The sequence below is a fragment of the Chelonoidis abingdonii genome, chromosome 7 (genome assembly GCF_003597395.2).
Source record: "Chelonoidis abingdonii isolate Lonesome George chromosome 7, CheloAbing_2.0, whole genome shotgun sequence".
NCBI classification, from domain to species: Eukaryota; Metazoa; Chordata; order Testudines; family Testudinidae; genus Chelonoidis; species Chelonoidis abingdonii.
The window spans coordinates 111,539,164-111,564,088 of record NC_133775.1 but is presented as its reverse complement, the minus strand read 5'-3'; the positions used below and the strand labels follow the sequence as shown (position 1 = coordinate 111,564,088).

The window sequence follows — 24,925 nt, the reverse complement described above, 5'->3', positions numbered from 1 at the left end:
TCCCCCCCGCCCGCCCCAGCCCAGACCCCTCCAGCCCCACCCCCTCCCACAGCGGCCCAGCCCCCCCCGCTTCCCCCGCCCAGCCTATTGACACTTGCCCAAATTTCCCTGCCACCCCCCCATCCTCACCCGTCCCCAGCCCTGACTCCGCCCCCCAATGCTCCCTCCACTCCCGACCCCCCCGCCCCAATCCGCTCTGGCCACCCTTGACGCCCCCCTCCACACGACTTCCCTCTCGGCCTCTCCCCCACCCACTCCCACTCCCGGCTCCAGCCGCCCTCGCCCCGCCCTCGCTCCCCTCAATATGTTCCTCTCCAGCCCAGACCTGTCATCTCCGATGAACACCGCTTCCTCCGCCAGACCCCTGCGACGGCGCGGCGCTGCCCCCACTTCACTTTAGAAGTCGAGTGGACTCTGTGCCTGTTCTTTGTTCAACCTTCGCGGATGATCTGGCTACGGCCATTAACCGAATCAGAGCGCGAAGCGCCCTACGCGCCATCAAGCAATTGGGACGGGTAGAGGGAGTCAGAGCTGAGCTGGGGGAGGTGCACGGTGCGCGCGGTTATTTCCCAGACCGCCCGTATGGGAGGCCACGTACCTCATCCAGGCACACGTGAGTGGTGTTTCCCGCGAGTTTACGCCGCCATCGGCTCCCCGCCCAGGTCCCTTCTGGGGCGGGACAATGGCGGCCGGGACAAGCGGCGGTGATGAGGAGCGCGGCGGCCGGGGGAGGAGTGCTGTCGCCTGCCGGATGGGGCCCCGGGGGCGGGGCTGAAGCGTGGGCGGAACAGGTGTTCTCATGGCACTGTTGTAACTGGCATTGCAAGATATTTCTGCTAGATGTGCTAAAGATTCATATGTCCCTTCATGCTTGAACCACCATTCCAGGGGACATGTGTCCATGTGTAAATAAGAAGAGGGCAGCATTATCTCCTGTAAATATAAAACAAATTGTTTGAGTTAGCTATTGGCTGAACAAGAAGTAGGACTGAATGGACTTGTAGGCTCTGAAGTTTTACATTGTTTTGTTTTTGAGTGCAGTTATGTAACAAAAAAAATCTACATTTGTAAGTTGCACTTTCACAACAAAGATTGCACTACACTACTTGTATGAGGTGAATTGAAAAATACTATTAAATTATATATACTTTGATTTCAGTTACAACACAGAATACAATATATATGAAAATGTAGAGAAATATCCAAAATAGTTAATAAATTTTAACTGGTATTCTATTATTTAATAGTGTGATTAAAATTGCAATTAATCACAATGAATTTTTTTTGAGTTAATTCTGTGAGTTAACCGCAATTAATTGACAGCTCTTCTGTGAAGAACTTCAAAAAGATCTCACAAAACTTAAGTGATTGGGCAACAAATGCAATTTAATGTGGATAAATGTAAAGTAGTGCACATGGGAAGAAATAACCCCAACTATACATACAATATGATGGGGGATAATTTAGCTACAACTAATCAGGAAAGATCTTGGAGTTATTGTGGATAGTTCTCTGAAGGCGTCCACACAATATGCAGCAGCAGTCAAAAAAGCAAACAGGATGTTAGGAATCATTTAAAAAGGCATAGAGAATAAGACGGAGAATATCTTATTCTTATATATATCCATGGTATGCCCTCATCTTGAATACTGCATACAGATGTGGTCTCCTCATTTCAAAAAAGAGATACTGGCACTAGTAAAGGTTCAGAGAAGGGCAACTAAAATGATTAGGGGTTTGGAATGGTCCCATATGAGGAGAGATTAAAGAGGCTAGGACTCTTCAGCTGGGAAAAGAGGAGACAGGGGTGGGGGGTATGATAGAAGTCTATAAAATCATGAGTGGTGTGGAGAAGGTGAATAAGGGGAAGTTATTTACTTGTTCCCATAATATAAGAAGTAGGGGCCGCCAAATGAAATTAATGGGCAGCAGGTTTAAAACAAATAAAAGGAAGTTCTTCACGCAGTACACAGTCAACTTGTGGAACTCCTTACCTGAGGAGGTTGTGAAGGCTAGAACTAAACAGGATTTAAAAGAGAACTGGATAAATTCATGGAGGTTAAGTCCATTAATGGCTATTAGCCATGATGGGTAAGGAATGGTGTTCCTAGCCTCTGTTTGTCAGAGGGTGGTGATGGATGGCAGGAGAGAGATCACTTGATCCATTACCTGTTAGATTCACTCCCTCTGGGGCACCTGGCATTGGCCACTGTTGGCAGACAGGATACTGGGCTGGATGGACCTTTGGTCTGACCCTGTATGGCCATTCTTATGTTCTTATGTACTTATTACCAAAGATTTTTCCCCGACTGTGCATGTTTTTGTAGAGTGATGTAATGTTATCATAAGAGTATTATCAAGAGTCTGAAACTCACTTTCTTCTAAAGGAAACTTTAGTTTGTTTATTTGGAAATGGACAGATACCTTCGACAGTCCTAGGGCTAAAATTGGACAATTCTCAAGAATGCATTAGCTGATATTTGTATTACCAAAATATCTAGGAGCCCCAGTCAGGGACCAGCACCCTATTGTGCTAGGTCTTGTATAAACGCAGCACCTTTCCCAAAGAGCTTATACTCTTAAGTAGCTAGGAAAGTTTTATGTCCAAGCGAGCAGTGACACAGGCTAGCACCCTTCCTCCATATGTTGGTGGGGATAGGGAGGCAAGTTTCCATTCCTTTACCTGCTCTTTCTTGCAGGGTATCAGTTAGCAGAGCTATCAAACCCTTTGCAGAGCCAGGCCGCCCACCTGACTGGTTCTCTCAGAAGGTAAGATGCTGGCTTTTGAGTTTTGGAAAGGGGCTACAACTGTTACCAAGACAGGGTTCTGGGGGTATGGCTGCTTGAAGGTCAGTAACTTGAGATATCAGAGGAGGAGGTGTTTATCTGGCGGAGAATGGGAGTCACTTTTTTAATATTGTCATTTTTCTAGTTCCAATTATGTCCTATGAAGAACTGGTCTTGGTACAATTCTAGCCAATCCACTATCTTAAGATACTCTTGGCTGCACTAACTTTGAGAACATCCTGCAGCTGCTGCTCATAACTAGTATTCCCCTTAAACACACATGTTACTAGGCTGGGGAATCTGCTTTTCTTTTGTCTGACAGATCAATATGGACAGGAGAGAGTGGTGTGGGAGTAAACCCTGGTACATTGAACACACTTGCAGTCATAAATGTGACTCCAATGCGTGCAGCTGTGTCCCATCCCATACCTCTGAGAACACAGTCAATAGGTGATAGGTCTGTGAAGAGTGGAGCCCAGTGCCCACATGAGCTTTGCTGATAGAGTTGCATGTGATGAGTGTTCTGTGTGTGCTCTAACTCCCTCTGTTTTTTCCCTAGCATTGTGCATCTCAGTATTCGGAGCTTCTGGAGACAACAGAGACCCCCAAGTGAGTGCAAAGGATGAGGCGTGTGGTTTCTGCAACAGCCAGGGGCGGCTCCAGGCACCAGCACACAAAGGGCGTGCTTGGGGTGGCAAGCCATAGGGGGCGCTCTGCCGGTCTCCGCGAGGGGGGCAGGCAGGTTGCCTTTGGTGGCTCGCCTGCGGAGGGTCCGCTGGTCCTGCGGCTTCGGCAGACCTCCCACAGGCTGCCGCCGAATTCGTGGGACCGGGGACCTCCCGCAGGCAAGCCGCAGAAGGCAGCCTGCCTGCAGTGCTTGGGACAGCAAAATGCCTAGAGCCGCCCCTGGCAACAGCTCTTGGAGGGCTCAACAATTTATCTGTCAGTGCGTTTGCCAGAACTGTTAAAGGAGGAGCAGGCAGGGACAGGTAAACTGGATGTGATATCTGGGCAGGGAGGGTGACTGCTGCCAAGGGAGGAGCAGCGGGGAGGTAGGCATAGGAAAGTTTATGTAGAATGCTCTTTCTGTTCATCCAGTTTCATATTTTAGAAGACTAGACCCTTTCAGATCTGAAAGTTTCTGTAACTGGTTACTGTAACATTTATTCCTGAAATGGTTCTGTTCATTCCTATACATCACTCCCTGCAACCTTTATAATATAGTGTATTGTGGGGCTCCTGAATTATCTTGCCCACAGTTCCCAGCAGAGCTCCCCAAAGTAGTATTTTATGGTAGTTGCAGTCCACAGTTAGAAAGATAATGTAACATAATGTCACCCCAGTAAGACAGCAATATTAAATAGTAATATTAAACAAGGATGTATTTCATAAAATATATGCCACTGGTGTTGCACCAAAGTAGTTTTGTTTTTAATACAAAAAAGTCTTGGTCACATGCATTGCACCTTATAATCCAAAAGCTTTATGCATAAAACTACAGCTCAGAATAAGAAAGGAATCTGGGAGTATAAAAGTCAGTGCATGTTATCCAACAAGTTCAAGCTTTTTCCACTCCTCACTATATGCCTCTCTTTATATACCCATAGCATTTTGGGATTGTGCAGGGAGGAGCAACTGAACCTCCTGTTCTTTCCCTCTATACTAACACTGCAACAGTTCAGGCTGAAATGTTTGTCTATGCTTGTCATAGGCCCAAGTTCTGAGCTAGGGCGCGTATGCAGGCCCTTGACACCCAACGAAATTAGAGGGAAAACATTTCATAGTAATTTTTTTTTCACACTATGCATAATTAGCATGTGGAACTCACCGCACAGGTTATTGAAGCAAAGAGTAGAATTCAAGAGAAGGATTGAGCATTTGTGGATAGGAAGAATCTTATCTGAAGTTATACTTGCTAGGGTAAAAATTTGACAGGAATGCCAACCCTCCTGCTTCAGGGTATGAGTCATCCACTTTTTGTTTGAAGATAGGAAGCAACTTCCCCCATGGTGGAGTTTTCTGCACCTTCTGAAGCATTTGGTGCTGGCCATTGTCAGAGGTGGGAGACCTGGCTAGGTCAGAAGGAGAGTGTTTGAGCAGTTGAGTTCCAGGATTTTCTCTGGGAAAAGTAGAAGGGGATGAGTTAAGCTGGGGACTAGATTAGTTGGTAAGGAAGAAGCTGTTAGGGCATGACTGGACTGGTGGGGCTGCATGGGCAACAGATGGTGTTTATAGGAGGATGGGGTGTTCCTGTGGTTGGTAATTATATAATTTTCCTGTCCTTGTTGTGTAGGAGAAAACGTGGTGAGAAAGGGGAGGTTGTGGAAACTGTGGAAGATGTCATCGTGCGGAAACTGACAGCAGAACGAGTTGAGGAGTTGAAGAAAATGATCAAGGAGACACAGGAGAAGTATAGGTACATTTTAGGGAGATCAGGCTCTGGTCCTGATTGAAGGGTGTGAGCAGCAAAGCTGCCCTCAGAGAGAGTGAGTGCAGCAGGGGAAAGTAGAGGGAATGACAGGGTGTACGTTGCAGGCTTGGTGTGGAGCTGAGGTGGTGCTGTGTCTGTTTCAGGCAGCTGAAGAAGGATGCAGAGCTGATCCAGGCTGGGCACATGGATAGCAGACTGGAGGAGCTGTGCAATGACATTGTGGTGTGGGTTATCTTATTATTTCCCTGTTCCAATTCCCCCTGAGATTGTACTTCTCAGAGCCCTTGGGCTTGGGGATATTCCCCCTTTTCTCTCTCTCTCTCAATCATTGCACTCCCAGGCTTGGGAGGAACAGCTAAGCTGGACAGATGCTCTGGCTTTTAAGGCTTAAATTTGGAATGGGAGCACCATCCAATATGAAGTGTCTCTTGGAGCTCTCCAGTGTTGGCATAAGGAGCCTGGTGCAGGCTTGCAGTGTCCTGATGGCATCATCCTGGGTGTAGAGCTGAGAGTGAGATTCCCTGGAATGTTTCATTCCCTGACTGGAACCTGACTTCCCATTTGCTCAGGGCAATTGGGCCGTAGCTAGCAGGGATGTCTCGTTGACATATGAAGGCTATGGGTCAGATGTCTGTGACTTGATGGCCCTGGGGGAGGCATCAGGTGGTTTTTGGGTTCCAGGGGCATTGTGCCACCAAGTACTTTGTTTACTTTGTTCAGGAAGAAAAAAATGGAAGAGGAGGAGGCAGAGGTGAAGAGGAAGGCTACAGATGCTGCTTATCAGGGTGAGATGGGACTATGTTTGCTTCCCCACCACCACCCCTCTTCTCACACACGCGCACACACACACAAAGGAGCTCTTGCTTATTTAAAAAAAAAAAAAAATCTGGGCTGAATTTAAGACTGGAGCCCTGAGAAAGGAAGGAAGCTTCAGAGACCCAAGTAGGAAGAACCTGGGTACTCTGCTCTCCTTGGCTCAGGGTTAGGAGGGAGAGGGCTGCACACAATTTTCAACGCCATATTGTAAAAAGGCAAAATGAGGAGGGTTCAAAGAGGAACCCATAGAGTAAAAATACCCCATTAGGCAAGGGGGAGAGCTGGATGCACTCCTTTGCAGAAAAGGCACCTGAGGGAAAGCAGGAGAATGGCTTGATAAGGAATATTAGAAATAGACCAGGAAGGAGAGACTCTCATTAGTCTTGGAAGATAAAACTTGCATTCATGCCTGAAGGTGCAGCAGCAGAAAGGTGGGTTAAATACTCAGAACAACTTAGTAGGTTTCGAGGCAGTTCTGCCGTGGAACTAGTGCTAGGGGAGCTTGTGCAGGATCCTGCCACTGGACAGGTTCAGAGCAGGGATCCATCAGCCATTCATTAGGGATGGTGTATGATGGTCAGCCTTGCTGTGATGCAGGAGTTGAATTAGATGATTCTGTGACAGTCACTGTAACTGAAGTGGTTCATTTGGTGGTGGCTTCTAGGCCAGAAGCAGAACTGATTCTGAAGAAGTTTCCCAGCTGGAGCTTTAGGGGTCTCACTTCCTTTCCATTCTCTTCCAGCTCGTCAGGCAGTTAAGAATCCCCCTCGAAGGTTGACCGGTGTGATGGTCCGCTCTCCTGCAGGTTCAGCCTCCCCTGGAAGGGACTATGCTCTGGGGGACTTGTCTCAGCAAGTTGTGGAAGAGACCAGCCCAGGGGTAAGGATGCTTACCATGGTAAGAGAGAAAGCAGCAGGGACTGGGGGTCTCTGTGCAGCTCGAGAGGGCCACTTGCCTTGTAGTGCTGTAGTATGGCCTGTGTGTGGTATCATCCAGGGTACAAATTCCCTTCAGTGTCTGTGATGAGGTAGTGGAGCAGGTATCTAGGGCAAAAGCAGGGAGTGAAAAGGTGGAGGCACATGTCTGGAGCGGGTGCAGTGAATGAATGGAGCAGGTCCCTGGGGTGTGCTGGGTCAGTGGCCTTGGGGGAAGGAATAAATGGGTCTAGTCAGTATGGTGAAGGTGTGGCTTTGAACAGTGTGGTTTTTCTCTTTCTCAGGTAACTCCAGGGACACTGCCCAGCACCCCAGTTGCCTCCTTCATTGGGATCCCTGACACCCCCCCAGGCTCAGCTCCCCCGGATGCCCCCATAACCCCAGTCACTGATGATTCACCTCAGAAAAAGATGCTAGGACAGAAAGCAACTCCGCCTCCTTCCCCTCTGCTCTCGGAGCTACTGAAGAAGGGCAGCCTCCTCCCCACAAGCCCCAGGCTGGTATGGAGCGCTCTGCTCACATATACAAGCATGCTGATGACTTTATCCTTCAGACTCTCACGCTGAATAGGGGAGCTGTAAAGGGCTTCAAAAACCATCCAGATCTTGCAAGGTTCCAGCACAGGGAAAATTCTAAAGCTGTAATTAAACCCTGTGAGCCACAAAGGTGGAACTCTTTCCTTATGGTACTGTGAATTCAGTACTGAAGAGGTCAGGTAACTCTGGGCTTGTCTTCACTACCAGCTGCTGCAATCAATGCGGCAGTTGTCAATTTAGCGGGTCTAGTGCAGCCCCACTAAATCGATGGCAGAGCTGTCTCTGGTCAACCTGGGTACTCCACCATAAGTCAGCAGGAGAGCTTCTCTTGTCAATGCAGCGCAGTGTAGACGCTGCAATAAGTTGACTTCAGCTACGTTATTCACATAGCTGGAGTAACGTAACTTAGGCCAACTCACCCTGGTAGTGAAGACAAGCCCTCTGAAAGCTAACTATCCCTTTGGGACCTGAAGAGTTGAAGTAGCAGACTGTGCTCTTGAGTGACATTCAGAAGGGAGATCAGAGCAGAACCCCTAGTTGGTCTACTTAGAGGTTTGATTTTTACAGCCTTGTATCGGTTTCCCTTTGAGGTGATATAGCTTGACTGCATCTCAGCCCAAAGTAGGGTGATCAGATGTCCCGATTTTAACACATTTGTCGTGCGTCCCAACTACACATCGGTTGGGACGCCCTTTGCCCTGATATCAGGGACTGCTCACCATCACTGACAAAGTGCCGGGGCTGGCAAGGCGGTGCTTTCTGGGGCAGCTCCTGGTGGCGTGCCTGCCCACTGGCAGGAGCCTGCAGTGCTGGCGGCCCCTAGGCACAGAGGCGGAGTGGGTCTCCGTGTGCTGCACCAGCTCCCTCTTACCCAATCAGAGCTTCAGGGGTGGTGTTTGCAGGAGCTGGCAGCAGGCAGAGAGCCCTCCTTGCCCCCCCCCCCTTTCCCCAGCCCGACCCTAGGAGCCAGAGGGACCTGCCGAGTGCTTCCTGGGAGCGGCTCCAGGTAAGCACTGCTGTGGCTCCCCACCTTGCCACCCTTCTGGCTCTTAAGGTCAGGGGCCCGTGCAGAGCGCTGGAGAGTGCCGCCCCGGGCTCCCACCATCCTGGGAAGTACAGCGAGCCAGCACGGTTGTGAGCTGGGGGAGACGCCCGCCCCAGAGTGGCGGCGCAGCACTACTGGGGGAGCCTCTGCCACCGCCTGGCTCTGGGCAGCTAAAGGGGGCCCTGGCACTGCCCTGCTCCACAGACTGTGTAGCTCTGCTCACCACTCACCATGCGGACAGCTCCTTATGGCGTGTGGGCTCCGTTCAGTATCAGGCACCACACGCACCAGCGGGATATATAGCTCCCCGGGCCTCTGCCTACTAGCAGCCGTGACCCAACAAGGGCGATTGGCCAGGGCTTGCAGCCTGCAGCAGCTGGAGGCAAGGAGGACACTGAAGGGGCTGCAACAGAGAGCAGGGGCAGGTGGTGCCTTGATGCGATGCAGTTTCCCATGTGTCCCCCGCCCCCCACTATCTCCTGCAGCGGGGGTGGGGGCGGTAATAAAGCCAGGTGGGAGAGTCAGTGGCCATTTTGGGTGAGTCTGCACTGCAGTTTAAGCACAGGGTTAATAGGACTTGAGTCAGCTGAGCTGTGTTAGGGAGCCCTGGGCTTAGAGTAACCAAAGGTCCCAATATTACAGGTTTTGTCTTATATAGGCAGTTATTCCCCTCCTCCACTCCCTGCCCTGAAAAAAGCGTCCCAGTTTTTTACACTTGCTATCTGGTCACCCTAGCCCAAAGCTGAATTTTAATTTTCAACAAAATCAGGTTAACTTATAAGTAGGGAGATCAAATAAATGCCCTTTATGCATTTAAAAACTGAGAGACTAGGATTCAGACTGGTTTATTCTGTCCTGGACTTTTAACCCTCAGTGGCTCGTGTCCATAGCCTAGGTAGTTAAAATCATCACTGTTGCTAACACCAGTTCAACCTTACTGGTGTTAGTGATTTTGGGAGCCCTAGTGTTAGAGCAGGCCTGCACAACATGCGGCCTGCAGAGGCTTACTGTGCGGCTCGCGGCCGGGATTCAAAGGGGTCTGGGCTGCCTGCATCGATTCCCGGCCACGGCTGAGATTTAAAGGGCTCAGGGCTCCCCGCTGCCATGGCAGCCCAGAGCCCTTTGAATCCCGGTGGCGGCTGAGATTTAAAGGGCTCAGGGCTCCCTGCGGCTGCAGGCAGCCCAGAGCCCTTTGAATCCCGGCCGCGGCTCCAGCGAATGGGCTGGGGCTGGGATTTAAAGGGCTCGGGCTCCCCTCAGCGGCAGGAGCTCTGGGCCCTTTAAATCCCTGCCCTAGCCCCGCAAAGCTCCGGGTTCCCCCAGCTGCCGGAGCCCTGTGCCCTTTAATTTGCCCCTGACAGCTCCCAGCCACCTCTTCAGCTGGGAGCCCTGGTTGATTTAAAATCAAGTATCACCTCCCCACCCCTAACCTTCCGTTTTGGCCCACAGCTGTTTTGGTGGGGCGGCGCTGGGGAAGGAGGATTTGTTTCTGTGGTGCTGGGGCGGGGTGTTTCTGCAGGGCCGGGAGGTCGTGGGCACGGCAGGGGGGGATGTTTCCGTGGGGCCGGGGGGTTTCGGCCCTCAGCTGTTTTCTTTGGAGTAATGTGGCCCTCACTGCTTTACAAGTTGTGCAGGCCTGTGTTAGAGGAACAATCAATTGTTGACACTCCTCAGTAACGTGTCTCTTAGATCTGTTCTGAAAATGCAGTCAGCAGCCATCAGCCTGTCTGCTCTGTGGTTCCTAATGTTAACCCTGGTGGAGCAAAATAGTTGTTAATATGGGAAACTTCTAAAAACCGTCCCTCATGGAGATAGGGGCCAGTGAGGCTGAGGACTTCTGACAGGGGGAGAAGTTTGGTTCACAAGGAAATGAGAGGCTTTGAGGTTGTCTTATCCCTTTCTCTAACAGAGAGGGAGGTAGAGAGGCCTGCTGCCTCACTCCCAGCCCTCCCTACTTGCAGAAATGCAGTTGGCTTGGGTAACTATTCTGTGGTGTTCTCTGGACTTCTCAGCCAGCCTTATGCCAACTTAAGGTATGGGGAAAACAGAGTTAGGTGTGTGGCAGTTTAAGTATTACAAGGGGTTTCTTGCATTAACAATGCCATTTGGCATTTATTCTCAACTCTGTCATTGGCTCATTGTGTAACCTTGAGCAATTATTTCTCTCAGTGCCTCAGTTTCCCCACATGCAAAGATGTTATTTCCTTGCCACTTAAGGGGTTGTGGGAATAAATACTCTGAAACTTGTAAAGCAGTTTGGGATCCTTGGGTAGAGGGACTAGAGCAGAGCAAATAATGCACTCAGTCTGACTTCCAAGGCAACAAACAGCCACATGGCATCGCTTTCAAATGATTGTAATCAAATATTTGAACCAGCCATGTTTGTGTGAAAGCTGATGCACCTCAGTCAGGGGCTGGACTGGGTTGAAATGTGCAGAAGAAGCTCTGATTCACAGATTGATGGATATAGTAATGGGGTGCCAGCCCAGGAGCTTCATCTGTGTCCTTCTTTGGCAGGTTGGTGAAAGCGAGATGTCAGTGGCTTCTGGTCACATGAATAGCTCAGGAGTCCTCCTGGAGGTGGGAGGGGTCCTTCCAGTGCTGCATGGTGGGGAAATGCAGTTGGCATCTGGTGCTGTCCCTGCATCACCTGCTGCTTCAGGTAACCCGTGCAGACTCTGTTTTCTTAGTTCTCTCTTCTGGGGAACCTGAGGCTTTTGTCTGCAAAATATAGTTTCATCAACTGGTCTATAATAAGCACTTTTCAGAATGGGACCAAAGACAGCCAGGCTCTCTGCTCATCACATTCCTTTAAGAGATCCATTGGCACCTCTTTGCTTTCTTTAAAATGACTCCAATCCTGGCAGAGAAAGAAGCTGCAAAAACATGGGATGATGGGAATTGCCAGGGTGGATCAGATCATGGTCCATATAGTCTGGTCTCTTATCTCGAACAATGGCCAACACCAGAAGCTTCAGGATAGGGAGGATGGTCTAGTAGATAGGAAACGTGGATCAGTACCTGGTCCAGCTATGGACTTCTTTTAAACTTGGGCAAGTCATTTAATCTGCCCTTTGCCTCAGTTCCAAGGTATTGTGATGGGGAAAAATTACTAATTATTGAGAGGCACTTGGATAGTACGTTGCTGAGGGGCCGGGTGAGCAGGTAGACAAAAAGGTGCAAGAATATCTGCAGTGAACAGTTACAGAACAACTTGTCCATGAGAAGCTTTCCTCCTGCCCTTTGTCAGCTACTGGTTTGCTCCTGCTTTCTGAAGCAGGAGCCTTTATGCCTTTTATACATGTTTTATTCTATCCAGTGTTCTCATTCTGCTTTCTGAATGTCTGATCTTCTGAATCCTGCTATCGGAGCTGAAGTGGTTCAGTAAATTAATGCTGGAAGTAGGACTTAAGATGCATAGCAGCCCTTGAACCAGGAGGCAGCCTTCAGGGATACCCTGCAAAGAGAATCTCCCTCTTTTATTCTTCCCTCAGTCTGATCACTAGGAACTGCATTCTTCCTAGTTCGCACTGTGTGGTTCTCTATTTGCAGCAAGTTTTTTAAAGTGGGCCCTTAACATCTTTTGCATGTGTGGTGTAACCTCTACAGTCTTTACACTAAACACATGGTGTTCCCATAGTCTCTGCATGGTTCTGGCTGAGAATGCGTACCTTTAGAGTCGTGCATTTTTGACAGACTACCAGCATGGCTCTCTCAGTCCATAGGTCATTTACAGTACCTTGGCCTCAGGAGGGAGCAGTCAGTCAGTAAAGAGTCTCATGATTGCATTGAAGAGCTCAATGGCTGTTGCTTCTTGCTCATGTGCTTTTTCCCTCTTGTACTCTGTTAGGTGCTCCTACTCTTTCTCGGCTTCTAGAAGCTGGTCCTGCACAGTTCACCACACCTCTTGCTTCCTTCTCTGCTGTTGTCAATGAACCTCCAGCTAAACTCCTGCCACCCCCTGTAGAGTCTGTGTCCCAGGCAACCATTGTCATGATGCCCGCGCTGTCAGCACCATCCATTGTGCCACCAGCTGCAACTCCAGAAAGCTTAGTGACAGGTGCGTTCCTGAACTACGCATTCATGGGTGGCTTAGTACTTGAAAGCAGTGCTTCCCTCAGGCTCTGCAGATTAGAAGATGTGATCTGGGGCTTCTACCTCACCTCAGAAACTGATCCCCAGAAGGGGGTGAGGAAGCATGGACATGTAAAACTGACTCCTAGATGGGTGGCTGAGCTGGGGTTCCTGAGGAGAGGTGCTGGATGGGATTTACAAGGGAATATGCTGGGTGGACTGGCTGCTTGCATAGTGTGCTGGATCATGATGCAAGAGCTAGGTTCCTGGTTTGCATCCTTACTGGGTAGCAAGCAAATTGCTACCCAATTTGTGTGTCTGTCCTTTTTGGCCAAACTGCTGTGGATGGGCTTGCGCTATGTGAGAGAAGCTGATGATCTTTTCCACCTTAATGGTCACTGGCGCTGGCAGGCTTTCACCTGATTGGTCTCTAAGTTGTCACTCTTATCCTTATTCAGTGAGTCAGTCAGACACTTGTGTTTCCATGGAGGCAGTGTCTGATCCCCACAGAGTGACAGTGTCTATGGACAGCAGTGAAATCTCCATGATCATTGATTCCATCAAGAAAGAGTGTCTGGGTACTGGTACTGGCAGTGCTGCTGGGCCTTCCAAAGATCACAGCATGGATGGGAAAGAAGACCTGGATCTGGCTGAGAAGATGGACATTGCAGTCTCCTATACTGGGGAAGAGCTGGACTTTGAAACTGTTGGAGATATTATAGCCATCATTGAGGACAAGGTAAATGTCAAAGCAGGCTGGGAAGCCAACTGCATTTCTCTCCAGGGCCTGGATGTATTTATCTCAGTTGTTACTTCCTAATCCTGCTTCTGTGTATTTCTTGCTCATTCGGCAATCTTCACCTGCCTATTTTCTCCCTCTCTGTCCAAGTTATTATGTTCCAGTCCCCTGGCAATCCCCTAGTATGCTGGCAACAGCTGTGTGGTGTTCCACTCAGAGGAAACCCTTGGGTTTCAGCTGGCACCAACACTGAATGGGGGACAGATCCCAGACAGGCAAACAGATGAGTGCTATTAGCACTGTGTATTCCAGGAGCCCCATGTTTTTGAGCATGAAGGCCCCAAGCTCTGCCAAGGAGTCTCCTGGTCCACAAGTACAGGCAGGTGAGTCCTATTTCTCCATATCCTTCAGTACTTGACAAGACCAAGGAACCGGTACTGAGTGGTTAGTAGGGAACTTTTAATCCTTGCTAGCAATCTGTGATGCACTGGTCCAAAGTGGGAATGACCCATCTGAAGACGGAATATATATGGCCCCTCCATGGGTGTAAGGTTCTGTTTAATGTCTTCTCCGTAATGGCTCTTCCCAGCTCCTTAATACCCCTGTTTTAACAGGCAGCTCTTATGGCTTTGGGAAGCCATGTTGGCATGGACAGCCAGTGACCCAGCCATTGGGGGAGGCTAGCCCCTCCCCTTCTGCCCCCCTTCCCCTGCAGAACCCTAGAGCACCCCCACACGGCCCCCAGCGCCGGGCCAGACATGGCCCTAGTCACCCTGAGTCCTTGCAGGAGGCAGGCCAGCCAGGGCAGAGCATTGGGAACCGCAGGAAGGGGCCTGGCCTCCAGGCGGAGTGTGGGTGGGGCCACGTTAGGCTGTTTGGGGAGGCACAGCGTACCCCGGCCTGTGGTACCTGCTGCTCATGCACGTTGGTTTATTGTTAGGAATTAAACTGGTGCAGCCATTGCAGCTTTCTCAGCGCTGGGACACCATCCCTGGCCTGTTGGGTAGAGATGTATTTGGGGTGGGAAGGGCTCTCTGGCTGAACTAGTGCAGGGGTTCTGCTCTCCTTGCTGACCTTTGCTTGTGCTGCTGTGTCTTTGTTTTGGTAAAGGTAGATGACCATCCTGAAGTCCTGGATGTAGCAGCAGTTGAAGCTGCTTTGTCTTTCTGTGAAGAGACTGATGATCCTCAGGCCTTGACTGGCCCATGGGAGCATCCGATTCAGCAGGACCATGAGAAACAGGCACAAATCCCCCATGTGGCAGTGACTGTGAAGCAGGAGAGGCGAGACTGTGACGAACCAGAGGCAAACGAAATCCAAGACCTAATAAGCATTGGGGAGCTGGGGTCAGAAATAAAGACAGAATCTGCAGAACTGGAGCAGAACAAATTGGACTCTGAGGAAGCCATGGCAGGAGCCATACAAATAACAGAAACACCTGAGCTCAGGAGTCGAGAGATGGAGGAGCAGCAGAAAGTGGCTGCTATTGTGAGAGAGAACTCTGAAACAGAGACAGACTCAGCCAAGAGAGAATCAGCAACACACAGTGCGGTGAAGATAGAGGTATGTAGGTGGGGAGGCTGTCTTGGGCTGGTGTGGTTGAAAGCAGGTAACAGCTGACAGGCAAGGAAAAGCAGTTCAGAGAAGGGATGGACCCCTGGGTTTGGAGATGCTTCATCAGTAAGTACACGTGGAGCAGAGCAGTGATTCTTCCCCTGTGGGTTATGACTATTGCTGTGCTAAATCTTTGAAGCCCTCGACATACAATAGATAGATCTTTGCTCTGTCTGCTGCCAGTCCACGTGCAGAATTCCTGTTGTCATGGCATTCTGTGAAAACCTACTGTCTGGGTTTGGGTTTGGGGTAGGGAGATACTCACTCACCTATACGCCATGCTCTGAAGGAAGCTGACGCACACACTTATATCTGTGCATTTCTGTTCCCTCAAGATGCCACCTGATGAAGATTCATCCCCTCCAAATGTCCTAAATGCAAGTGATGACTCATCACAGGCTGATGTTCAGCACAAATTTGAGCTGTCAGGTAATGTAACTGGGCTAGAATATCTTTTTACCTGCAACTTACTAGCTGAATGGACTTCAGTGGTCTGGTTCAGCATGGGGGTGAAGATAATCTATGCAGAAATAGTGAATAATTAATGTGGGAGAGGAGGGTATTGGTGCAGGAGGGGTTGTTCTAAAAACTGCTCCTAGGAATGAAAATTTTGCTTTTTGCCTTTTTCTCCCAGAGTCGATGAAGGAAGAGACCCGAGCTGTCTTTGGAAAGGTAATTGGCCTTGAACTTCTTGAGTCCAGTGGTTAAAGTGAGTTTGATGCCATTATGTTGCTGCTGCTGCAGCTTCTTCTCAGGTCCCACACAGTGGATAGGAAAACCGGTGGCATACCCTTGTGCTGAGTAGAAGGGGGCACTAATATGCATCTGCATCTGATATCTATAGCTTAGAGAAACTCACTCCAGGCCTCTGTAATGCTTTGTGGCAGGATTTAAGTGTTTGTGTAAATGCCCCTAGAACTGGCTAGCAGCTGTGATAAAGGGCTCCATTCTCCTTACTGAAACAGTCATCTTTGGAGGCTGTGACACAGGCATTGTTACGGATAGCTGCGTTTTGATTAGGTAAACTGGTGGAATTTGATCCTATATCTCAGGATGCTCAGGGTGAAGATGATGATGAGGATGGTGCCAGTGAAGCTGCCAGTCTGGAGGAACCCAAGGAGGAAGACCAGGGTGAGGGGTACCTATCGGAAATGGATAATGAGCCCCCCGTGAGTGAGAGTGATGATGGCTTCAGTATCCATAATGCACCTTTGCAGTCTCACACACTAGCTGATTCCATCCCCAGCAGCCCTGCCTCCTCGCAGTTGTGAGTATCAGTGAAACCTTCAGCCACCCACAGTGCAAATCTCAGTCCATGCTGGGGAAAGAGTTTGGGATTATCTCATGTCTATGTGATGCTGGTTGAATGGGCCTGTGGTGGAGAGGTCTGCTGATCTGTCTGGCTCCTGTGGTCTCCTTACTCCCAGGAGCACTGTGCCAACAACTCCGTTGAGCCAGCTCCCAGGAGACAGGTGCAGCTTCCTTTCTTTTGGCTTGCACGGAGCAATGTGGGTAGATCCAGGGCTCACTGAACTTAGGCTGCTGCTGCAAGGCAACATTGGAGCTTGTTGAAGGAATCCTTGCACTGGGCACTGACCTGTGCATTTGGCTAGGGGCTTCAGTGCATCCCACTCTGACAGGCATCCTTATCTCCTTAGCTCTGTTTGCAGTGAGGACCAGGAAGCAATTCAAGCCCAGAAGATCTGGAAAAAGGCTATTATGCTAGTTTGGAGAGCAGCAGCCAATCACAGGTAAGTGAACTTGATCCCATGTGGACTGGCAGGAAGAGGTGGCTTGTGCCCAGCAAGCTGAAGAGGGGAATTATCTGCTCTCTGTGCCCCAGGCTGGTCTCTACTGATGCTTGAGTGAGGGACTCTCCACTCCCCACATCTGTCTGGTGGTGTTTGACCAGAAGTGCATCTTTGTGTGAAACAAATGCTTAGTGGTTCTGTCTGTGCAGAGCATGCTCCAGCCTCTGACCAGGTGTTCACTGCTACCAGCGAGGAGACTGACTACTCACAGTTGCCTCCTTCTCTCTGCAGATATGCCAATGTCTTCCTTCAGCCTGTGACCGATGATATAGCACCAGGCTACCACAGTATTGTGCAGAGGTAAGTGGCCCAGCTGTGTCTGCCATCAGATTCTATCTGACGTGTCTGTATTGGAGTCTCTGACGGGAGTACTAAGCCTCAGCACACAGTCAGATTGCAAGGTGGAAAAAGAAACTCATTTCCATCATCAGTCAGTGAGAAAAGGGCTTCCCCAAGACAGGTACATGTTCATTTACAAAAGTCTCTCTGTTCTCAGACTGGATGGGGTGCACAGCAGTCGTGTTCAGAACAGTGTGTCTGTGGTACAGTAAATGGCTATTACTCTAAGTTGGGACAGGAGGGCATGTCTACATTACCTGCTGGATCGGTGGACAGCTATCGATCCAGCAGGGGTCAATTTATCGCGTCTAGTCTAGACATGATAAATTGATCCCTGAGTGCTCTCCTGTCAACTCCTGTACGCAGCCGCTGCAAGAGGTGCAGGCGAAGTTGTTGGGGTAGTGGCAGCAGTTGACTCAGTGCGGTGAAGACACTACAGTAAGTCAATCTAAGTACGTCGACTTCAGCTACGTTATTCATGTAACTGAAGTTGCATAACTTAGATTGATCCGCCCCCGCCCCTTCCCCCCGTGTAGACCAGGCCTTAGTCCCTTCTGGTTTTAAAGTCTATGAATCTATCTTCTTCTTTATCTAGTCTCACCTGCACATCGGAGGCCACAGAAGCTCATCTGCCCACTTCTGTAATGGGCCCATAAATTCTGGCTGAGCTTTTTGAGTCGTCCAGTCTTGATTTAAAGACTCCAAGTTACAGAGAATCCGCCATTTACTCTAGTTCAAACCTGCAAGTGACCCATGCCCAGCCCTGCAGAGGAAGGTGACAACTGCTCAGGGTCTCTGCTAATCTGACCTGGGGAAAAATTCCTTCCTACCCCAAATAGGGCCATCAATTAGACCCTGAGATGTGGCAAGACTCACCACCCAGACACCTAGGAAAGAATTCTTTGTAGTAATTTGGAGCCCTCCCCCTCTAGTATGCTGTCTCCAGCCACTGGAGATACTTGCAGTTAGCAGTTGTGGATGAGCCATATGCCATTATAGGCAACCTCATCATACCATCCCCGTGATGAGTTTTTCTGCCCTCCCCTCCCCCGGGTGCCACCAGGGATACCACTGAGCCCATCTGTTCCACTAGCCTGGGCTCCCTCACCCTGTCCTAAGCCGCCTCCTCCAGCCCACACACTGGTAGGGACACGCCCAGCTGCAGAAAGACGCAGACACTGAAGTCAGCTCTGTGTGGTAATTGCCCAGCACTCAAGTGCACACCCCCTCTGGGATGCAAACCCAAAACGGTATTGTATTTTGCTGCACAGAGATCTGCACAGCGCAAGCTCATGAAATCCACCCCCTCCCTCAATGTGGAGGAAGATGTGCACGGCTTCCTCCCTTATGAATTGCACAAACTGGTTTAAAGAAAACAAAAACAAGTTTATTAGGGGTTATTTTTATTTAAGTGATTATAAGTGATAGCAAGCTGATCAAAGCAGATTACTGAGCGAGCAAACAAACACAAACTAACACAACACACGCTAAAGAAACTGGTACGAGTAGTAATTTCTCACTCTAAATGTTGTTTTTAGGCATTTCTTTCATAGGCCAGACACCTTTTCCTGGCCCTGCCACAATCCCCTCCATAAACTTTTCACGCTCAGTCTTGAAATAGGTTAGGTTTTCTGTGCCCGCGGTTCTTCTTGAAAGGCTGTTCCAGAATTTCACTTCTCTGATGGTTAGAAACCTTCCTCCAATTTCCTTGTTGATAGCCGGTTTATATCCATTAGTTCTCTTGCCAACCCTGGCCCTTCTCCTCCCATGTTTACCCTTGTAATATATTTATGGATGGCAATATCTCCCCTAAGCCTTTGTTTTGTTAGACTTAACAAGCCAAGCTCCTTAAGTTTCCTCTTGTAAGGCAAGTTCTCCATTCCTCTGATCATCCTAGTAGCTCTTGTCTTCACCTATTCCAGTCAGGAGTTCATCTTGCTTAAAAATGGGACACCAGAATTGCACACAGTATTCTGGGGTAGTCTTACCAGTGCCTTGTAAAGTGGTAGTGCTTCCCAGTCTCTATTAGAAATAATTCATTTGATGCATCCACCTGGATTTGCATTAACTTTTTTCACAGACGCGTGGTCATCCTATGATCAACCCACACACCCAGGACTTTTTCCTCCTATGTTGCTTCAAACTGATAAATTACCAGCTTATAGCAAAAATTCTTGTTGTAGTCCCTAAGTGCCTGACTTTGTACTATTAAATTTCATTCCATTTGTATTGCTCCAGTTTTCAAGGTCATCTGAATCTTCTTGTATGATATGATATATTCCAGTCCTCCATATTGGCAGAATTTCCTAACACTGTGTCATCTGCAGATTTTATTGGCACACTCCCAGTTCCTGTCCAGTGATATGACTTAATCTGAATGAACCCAATAGTCAGTGGAGGGGCAGACTGAACACACGCAACAGGAAACCTAGCTCCTTTAAGGAGTTGATCTACTGTCGTCTGCATACTGCCAGGCAACTATCTCTTCAAATATATTACTGGAATCACCTGCCAGCTCAAGCAGTGTCTCCTGCACCATCTGTGAGCTCTGCACTAGCTTCCCTCCTCCCCTTTCATTAATGCCAGAAGCAAACACCTCTGGACACCCCACAGTCCAGCTCCAGAGTTGCTATGAATTAAAGCTCTTTGAACCCATTCAGAAGATGCCATCTCATCTCATTTCCTGTCTTGAGTCTAGAACCATTGACGTCAGGGAAGGCCTGTTTGACCATGATGGTGCTAGACAGATTACCTGGAGTGATTGGATTCCTGACATAGAATCATAAAACTGGAAGGGACCTCGAGAGATCACCTATTCCAGCCCCTGCACTCGTGGCAGGACTAATTATCTAGATCAAGCTTGTCTGGAAGAGAAGAGTTGTAGAGGATAGACAATGTTAGTTTCTCTTACTGCTGCTTCTAACTGCATTTCATTCACAGGCCAATGGATTTATCTACCATTAAGAAAAATATTGAGAATGGGCTGATCCGAACCACAGCTGAGTTCCAGCGTGATATCATGCTGATGTTCCAGAATGCAGTCATGTACAACAGCTCTGACCATGATGTATACCACATGGCTGTGGAGATGCAGCGAGACGTCTTGGAGCAGATTCAGGTAAAAGCTTGAGCTGAGGTGCAGTGTTGGACAGAACTCATACACTGGTTGGTATGGGAGGTACTGAGCAGATCTGTAGGAAGAGGCTACTCGTCTCTGAGTACCTGCTGCTATTTTGTGCCATCTAGCATTTCCCACTGGGTTGGCAGGTCCCAGCTGATAGGAATCAAAGTTAAGTTGATGATTTTGTGTGGCCTTTTTACTCTCTCTCAGAATGATTTGTGGCTCTTTAGGGCAAGTGGGGGAGCTGAGAAGCAAACTAGAAATTGAAGCCACCTCCAAACTGGTCATTCTCAACCTTATGGTTTGTGGGAGTAATGCCACTAACTGAGCTTGTTTCACTTGATACTGTAATAACTGAATGTTGTTTCATGCAGCAATTTCTGGCCACGCAGCTGATCATGCAGACATCAGAGTCCGGGATCAGTGCAAAGAGCCTGCGTGGGCGAGATTCCACTCGGAAACAAGATCCTTCAGAGAAGGTGAGGGGAAAAGGAGGCTGGGGTTCATGCTTTTGTGTGAGAGTGATTCCTTCAGGAGGATCCTACAGAGCTGCAGAAGAGGGTCACCTAATCACAGACACTGGGTGCATGAATGCACTTGGGGTTAGATTAGCTCTGAGATCCTTATGTGAACAAACCTCTCTGGAAATGTGACCTTTCGTTAGTTCAGAAGTAGCAGCTGTAGATTACCAAGGAGACAACTTTTGTGAATTACCCCAGCAGTTGTGATAGTTCTGTCCTTTGTATGTATTAAAGTAATAATCAGAACCTTAAAGAAGCAAGGGGTTGTTTGAAGGAGTCTCTGTCTGGCAGGGAGATTGGAGTGGAAAATCAAGAACTGGAGAAATGCTCCCGTGTCCCTCCCTTGGATGGTCTGGTTTGCAGATTTTTAGGGCCAGAAGGGACTGCGATCATCTAGTCTGATCTTGTGTGTGATGCAGGCCACAGAACCTCACACAGTGATTCTTGCATCAAGCTTAACTTGTGGCTGAAGTAATGTGTATCTTAGCTAGGCATCCAGTCTTGATTAAATCATCTCAAATGGTAGCAACTGATGTATCCTGTCATCTGGGAGCTACATAGCCGCTGTGGGAAATCGAGGCCAAGTGCACAGAGCACCGAAGTGGTGTTGGGATGCAGCAGACCTTGATTGGAAACAACATGGTGGAGTGAAGGGAAACTCCTGTCCAAGCGTTCTTGCTGTCACGGAATCCTCACTCGCTGGTCCTTCCTTTTTCCCTAGTTATTTGTGCAAGATACCTTGTGGGAGGGGAACTTGGAGTTGCCTGCTTCTCTGCCTTTATGAGTATGCAGGTTGTATGGCTTCTGGAGGGTGTGTTCATGTTCATATCTGTACAATCTGATCAGTAAATCTCTTTGGCCTTTTGACAGGACAGCGTCCCTATGGGCTCTCCTGCCTTCCTTCTCTCTCTCTTTGTAAGTATTGAGTGACTGCGGTAGGTAACTGAGTTGAAAGGTACTGCTGGATCCTTGTCTGGGGGATTGTGGCATTGTAGCAATGTGTTAAACTAGTGGATGTACATCTAGGGTCATCAGATAACAGACTTCTCAATCCCATTGTCCTCAGGGTTGAGGTGCTTTTGCCTTTCCTTCTGGTTTGCGGGGTTGCAGCACTGTCATCTCCTTCCCTTTTCTCCCATAATTTTTGTCCTAGTTTCTCACCACATAAATGGGAAGACAGATCTGTTGTGCTGATTTCTGTGGAATACATGGACCTAGAGAGTCAAAGGTGTTAAAGGGACCCTGTCATAATACGTTAAACAGTTAAACAAGGCTTGGGGTGTAACAGAGACCTTGGCCACCTTAGTTCATTAAAAACCTTTTTTAACATTTTATTAAAGATGCAATAATGAAGGAAAAACATGTAACGTATTAGGTAGGGATGTCAGTTTAACAATATCCCCAATTCCCTTTCCATTTAGCAGTAGAGAGTTTAAGGAAAACTGCCAGTCTTTTATATGGTATTAAAGAATGGTAATAACTGTCCTTTTGTGGGGGGGGGAGAGAAAATTAATTGAGATGGGCTGGAGTTGTTGTTAAAGTCTGATCCTGTTTCTTTTAGAAGAAAACCACTCACACACGTGCGCACACAGAAAAGAACAGCAAATTCAGAAGAGGGTCAAATACTCCAAGACACTGGGGTGCATGGAGATACTGGTTAGAATAGCTCTGAGATCGTTATGTGAACCAACCTCTCTGAAATGCAGCTTCTAGTAATGACTCTGACTTGCAGCCTTACTGCTAGAGAAACACAGGCCCTGTACGTGGTCTTATCGCCCATTCCAAAACTTGGCAAACTTGTACCTCTGGGCTGATGAGGGCATTGCTTTTAGCTACCTTTGACCGCAATGTTACAAAACGTGCACTCTTGGTCGGCAAAGCCAGTCTGTTAAACAGAAGACTAAAGGAAATGGATAGGAAAGAGAAAAAATAAGGTGAGGAAGGATACGGACAGCTGAGGAGGATTGACAAAAGGAACCAAAGTCTCCCATAGCAGGTGGGGTTTAGGATTTAGCTGGAGCCGGTAGAGGTCACAGTATCGTCTGGGTCGCTCTCTCTGGCCAGGTCTGATCAGAACACCCCTCAGGATCAAGGTGACACAGGCGTAACAGTGGATCCCAGGGTTGCAGGAGACAGTGGTGGTGGCCGCCAGCCAGCTTGATTCTCCCTGTTTGTTGGTCTTTTTTTTTTTTAAGGACCCAAGAGGGAGTGATGGGCGGAATAGCTGGTCCTTGGTGGTCTTTTACACCACTTAAGCCTAATTTCCCACACATCGGTTTTGGTCCATTGATTTCCAGCCCCAAACTCTTGTTTACCAAACATGATGTTAATACAGTAGGCCTTTTTGTTTAGACTTTCGTATCTTTTTCTATACCCATTTTTTATGGGTGACTGGAACATTTAATAAAGTTTATGCACTCTTCCCCTGTTGAGCTCCCCATTGGGATGGGCCTGCTAGACCCCAGTTATTACAATGGGTCAAATGCAGCGCTGCAGATTCTTATACACTTCACACCTGTTCGTGCACATATAGAAGCCCCCCTCCTCCCGTCCAGGGCATTGTGAGCAGGCTACAGGACGGGGTGGGATCTGATCTGATCTTTCTGTTCGTTTCATGGATCAGGAAGCAACCACAGTCCTCTGTAGGCACCTCTGCTGTGCCACTCTGGTTATCTGAGAGAGCCCGGAAAAGCATTTCCTTTCCTGGGAGCTCAAGCCCTCAAGCTGGGAACAAAAGTTTTGAGGGTTTGTTTTCTCACACATCTGTTAGATAGAGAAGCATTTCAGCAGAGGCAGCATGTCAGCCAGAGAGAGAGGGATCCGATGAGAAGAAGCCCTCCAGTTGCCTTGCACTCATGGAGAGTAGCTGTGCGGAGAAGCTAGGGAACTAGAGCCAGGGTCACCCAGCTGGAGGAACACTTCCTGTAGGGATGAGCAGCTGGTCAGGTATGTTAGCCCACAGTCCTCTCTTCCCACTTGAACAGATCTTCTGGAATGTTTCATGTAATAAAAAGCAGCACTGTGTATTGGCCCCCAAAAGCCTCTCTCTCCAGGTGAGAAACAGCCAAACTTTTGTCTCTTCCTGCTTTCAGTAGACCATAGAGGCATTGGGATTCTGAGTCCCCAGTGGGAATTCATATATTTAGACCCACATTGACTCTTGTAGGACGATCTTCAGGGAAGTCTCCCCTGCCTATCTTACAGCAGACAGCAGTGTACTTTCCCTCCCCTAGCTTTCAGTAAGCAGAGAGAGCTGTGTCTTCCATCTGTGCAGTTTCCCAGTTCCTTGAGTAGGGAAGGAAGCTTTTTCCATCCTTGCTAATATTAGACCTTTTTCCTTTTGTTTGCATCTTGATTAGGATGGGGGAACCAGAGGGCGTCGCTGTGCCATTGAGGCTGACATGAAAATGAAGAAATGAGAATGTAGGCGGGAGGCAAGGCACTACTTGGCATCCCGAGGCAAGGCGGGAGCACTATGCCTACCCATCTCACAGAACAGGGGAAGAGCTGAATGCAGGCAGAATTCTTGCTGAGGCCTGTTCCACTGTCCTGGCTCATCTGCATGGAAAACAATGTCCTCTCTGATAAGTGTAAGCTGAAGAAACTTCTGTGGAAAGGAAGAGCAGCTCCCACTGCCTGTTCTAGGGCAGCAGTCTCCAGCCACGTCTGTGTCCCAGTGTTAGCTAGCTAGCTGCTGGCTAGGACATACTGTAATGTGAAGTGTACAGATTTTTATTAGTGAAGTGTAAATGTGTATAATAAAGTATGGATGAGAATCCAGGGTTTGTGTGTGTGTGTGTAATGTATTTATATTGACTCGTATCTGTGTGCATCACTGACGTCTGCTGAAGGAAATCAAACTGATTTAGAGACATGTGCACAGCACTTTTTATATTCATGGATCCTGAAGTACTTTCCAGTTACTTGCATATAGCACCAGCGACTGAAATGTGGCCACCTCTGGATTGGAGAACAGCATCTAATGCTCAGAATGTTTCACCATAGGGGGGAAGGGAGGAGAGGAAATTCAGACAGGTGCACCAGGATATGACCTTGCTCTTATGAAGAAGACCAGAGGCTCTTTAATCTGCAAGAAATTGTCAGAACCTCAGCATTAAAAGTCTAATTTGAGACTTGGGCATTGTAAATGTACATT

At 48.5% G+C, this 24,925-nt stretch overlaps 1 protein-coding gene across 6 annotated transcripts; it reads left to right on the top strand.

Moving 5' to 3' along the window:
* Positions 1-2,628: 2,628 nt before the first annotated feature.
* Positions 2,629-24,550, top strand: BRD8 (bromodomain containing 8). 6 transcript variants are annotated; one of them, XM_032794733.1, is made up of 20 exons: positions 2,629-2,769; positions 3,347-3,396; positions 5,081-5,203; positions 5,362-5,442; positions 5,939-6,003; positions 6,777-6,913; positions 7,254-7,469; positions 11,068-11,212; positions 12,401-12,610; positions 13,083-13,363; positions 14,474-14,926; positions 15,313-15,406; positions 15,612-15,649; positions 16,030-16,244; positions 16,636-16,728; positions 17,020-17,088; positions 20,068-20,245; positions 20,623-20,727; positions 21,640-21,684; positions 24,129-24,550. In XM_032794733.1, the coding sequence occupies exons 1-20, from the start codon at positions 2,644-2,646 to the stop codon at positions 24,186-24,188; spliced, it is 2,784 nt and encodes a 927-aa protein (XP_032650624.1). In that variant the 5' UTR covers positions 2,629-2,643; the 3' UTR covers positions 24,189-24,550. The 6 variants fall into 6 exon arrangements, with proteins under 6 accessions (XP_032650624.1, XP_074924336.1, XP_032650626.1 ...); XM_075068235.1 differs by having other exon boundaries at positions 5,323-5,442; XM_032794735.1 differs by lacking the exon at positions 5,362-5,442.
* The last annotated feature ends 375 nt before the right edge of the window (positions 24,551-24,925 follow it).